This window comes from Diadema antillarum, unplaced genomic scaffold (assembly GCF_040938485.1).
Source record: "Diadema antillarum isolate AM-2024a unplaced genomic scaffold, OU_Dant_1.0 seq00002078_RagTag, whole genome shotgun sequence".
NCBI classification, from domain to species: domain Eukaryota; kingdom Metazoa; phylum Echinodermata; class Echinoidea; order Diadematoida; family Diadematidae; genus Diadema; species Diadema antillarum.
In genome coordinates, this window is record NW_027272725.1 from 27,721 (window position 1) to 30,983 (window position 3,263).

At 41.0% G+C, this 3,263-nt stretch overlaps 1 protein-coding gene across 1 annotated transcript; it reads right to left on the reverse strand.

The window, feature by feature from the left end:
* Positions 1–1,502: 1,502 nt before the first annotated feature.
* Positions 1,503–3,007, reverse strand: LOC139713859 (serine/threonine-protein kinase/endoribonuclease ire-1-like). Its single transcript, XM_071625562.1, has 2 exons — positions 2,942–3,007; positions 1,503–2,647 (listed from the first exon to the last, which is right to left on the reverse strand). Exons 1-2 carry the CDS (start codon positions 2,951–2,953, stop codon positions 2,399–2,401), a joined length of 261 nt encoding a protein of 86 aa, XP_071481663.1. The 5' UTR covers positions 2,954–3,007; the 3' UTR covers positions 1,503–2,398.
* Positions 3,008–3,263: the final 256 nt, after the last annotated feature.

Here is a 3,263-nt window from a genome sequence, read left to right on the forward strand (position 1 = left end):
TCAATGCTCATTCTACATCGATGATTTGTAAGAGACATGCCGTCTGATCTACACTTGTACATAGGGTTAAAATGAAGTGGACTTTACCTTGTGCCTGAATCAAAATAAAAATTTAAGTAGGTTAATCATACTTCTCTCAGCTCCTCCATATACAATAGGGTGTATCCAGGATTTTTTCTGGGGGGGTCATAATCAAAATTTTTGGACCTTTACCTTTGCGAGGGAGCGCAGTGACCGAGTGGGGGAGGGTGTGGGAGGGGGGTGTCCCCCCTCCCACGGTAGGGAGTTTTTGAATCTTATATCTTAAAATGGGGCCATTTGGTGCATAAAAAAGTGAATTTTTCGGCATGGCAGTGCGGCTTAGAAATAAGGTATGGCATATTAAAACTAAGCTACAAAATTTACGAGGTTTTTGCCAATTTGCTGGAACACCGCCTGGTCACTTTTTTTCCTGTTGTATATAGGGTAAAAAGCCCTCGAAAAACAAAAATGTCTTTTACAAAAGTGGACCTTTTGAAAATCTGGGGGGGGGGGGGGGGGTCGTACAACCCTCCCAACCCCCCCTTGCATACACCCATGTACAATGTACCTCGCAATTTCCAGATACACACACCACTGTGCCACTGACTAGGAATAAAAACAAAAACGACAAAATCCCCCCTTGTACAAATGTGCATCAAACATCAGACCCATTGTCAGTGAGCACAATTTATGGAAAGATCTGCCTTTGTATAAAAAGTTGCCTTAACTCAAGCAAAAACATGATGGAAAGTCATGGGGATGATGAAACCATGACACTTCATTATGGTCTTCTGCGAAAACCTCAAAATGGCCATAAGGGTCATGTGACTGTATAAAACTCAACGTATGAGTTCTTTTACAGAATGGTTATTACATGTTGACAAAGGACATGGCATTAAGTGACTATACTAATTGATGTCTCTCTATAATTTTGCTCAAAGCTTTTACTAGCCTGTGGTTTTCTTTTTGTTCGCTCCCTGATGAGACATAATTTCAACCCCCACCCCCCCCCCCCCCCCCCCCCCCCCCATCGGGTTATCTGATATCTTCTGCATTGTACATGAATGAGACAATTAACTCACATCAAAGGAATGTCAGTCCTTGGTCTACTATGTAAGGGCCTATGCAACATATGACAAGTGAGAGTAAAAAAAAAACTCAGTCTGTACCCCAACTACTACCTCAAGGTGTTACTACAAAGACCAAATCAACTTCCGTCACAAGAACAACAATGCATCTACAACAAGCCATAAAGGTATGTGCATGTGTGCATATATGTATGCTTGTATGTCTATACTGTATATACCATACAACAGGACAGTAAATATCAAGTCATTTTACATTTTCCAGTGGCGGATCCAGAGGGGGGCGCACCGGGCACATGCCCCCTCTTTATTTTTTTTTAAACAAAAGAAATAAAAAGAAAAAAATGGGGGAGGGGGCGCATGTGCCCCCCCTCTAATTTTGTAAAGGCACCTCCCCTTCACAGAATTCCTGGATCCGCCCCTGTTTTCAAATGATTCTTTTGACATGCAGTTTCTTTTTCAAAATTGATCAGGGTACAAATGTTTAAGAAAACACACAAAAGAGAACTAAATCAGCATAGAAAAGTAAATCACATGTCAGCATGAGAATAAGGCTACAGCTCACTGAGCACTTTTCACTTGATCTCCCTACCAAATCAAAGTTATCACTCAGAGTAACACATACAAGCAATGCTTAAATAGTAATGCTGCTACATTCAGTATCAATCAAGGCATGGCTTACATACAATACACTGTTCGCATTGATACCTTCTGGCAAGACAACTTTTGTACAGTGTAAAAAAAAGACATGGACATACAACAGGCTTCCTTCACAAAACTGATTAGCTGCAAGATAAATACATGTACATCTAAAAAGTATAAGCTTCTTGGCAAAAAGGCACTGAGGCAAACAAATGTCCATTTCATTCTCCAGGAGCGTGGGGGAGGGGGGTTAAATTATCAGCTCCTGTACCTCCATTGAATCTCACTCCTCATCAAGATGATGTAATCAACTAGTCTGTCATCCCTCGCAGCTGACACAAAGCGGAATCATTCCACCCAGGAGATTGTAAAATCAGCATTCTGTGTACTCCATCTCAAGTTTCCTTTCTTGTGCTTTGGTGGGTTTTTTTTTGTACACTTGAATCTCCTTTATCTCCTTCCACTTTCCAGATCTCCTTCCAGTCAGCCATGGGAGTAGCTTCTAACATTGCACAGATTTGGGATCCATCAAAAAGTGGCACGGTGTGATGTGACAGAATCACCTCCTTCTTTCATATCCATTTTTCATCTAAAATATAAAATTGTATTTATATTTTTTCTTTCTGGCTGTAAAAGTTTATGCCGTTTCTTCATCTATCCAGACTCGTGTCGGCTTGTTTCGATGGCCCCGGCCCAGGGTGGTGGGGTCCTCCTCTCCCAGCCTCCTCTGTTTGGTGGTAGTACTTTGACAGCACGGGCTCCCCGCTGCACGCCGACATGACGGTGTAGACGTGGGGCAGCAGGAGTGGGAAGCGTGAGGTGAAGTACTGCACGAATTCGTCTGGCACCTTGCCCAGGGTAGCCTTCACCTCGGGAGGAAGCTCACGATAGTGATGTTTCTGAGGCCACGCCAGAAGTCGGATGAATTAGAGGGGAAGAGACAGACAGAGCCGTTAAAAATTCAGTACTTGCCTCGTATATCATACTCATCTACTCTGGCATGTTAATATCAAAAGCTGGTGTTCTGCGAATTTCCGCATAATAAAAATAAAACTCATAACAATAATATGATATGTCACTTCAGTTACCAATAATGTTTGCTCTCTTGCAAAATGTACATCTTACATCAGTGAAAATGAAATTTTATCTTATCTACATTTGAAAGAAATATTGAACGAAATCATAACACTTACTTTATTTCTCATCGCTCTTAACAGATCTCGAACGGAATGTCCTTTGTACGATCTAAATTTTCTTAAATCTGTAAAGAGGAAGGAGAAGACAAAGTTTTCTAGGATAGCATGGTAAGAAATGACATACATCACAATTTGCAATTCACAAAAGCTGGCATACACACTACACGTTACTCCTTCATATATCTCAATAATATCCTATCATTTAGTGAGCCAAAAGCTCAGATTGGTGGCAATTTCTACAAAAATCCCTTTATAATCACTTCTCGGTTTACATAGAATTCATATGCTTTGTGAAAAGTTCATTTGTTTCTATTTCCCT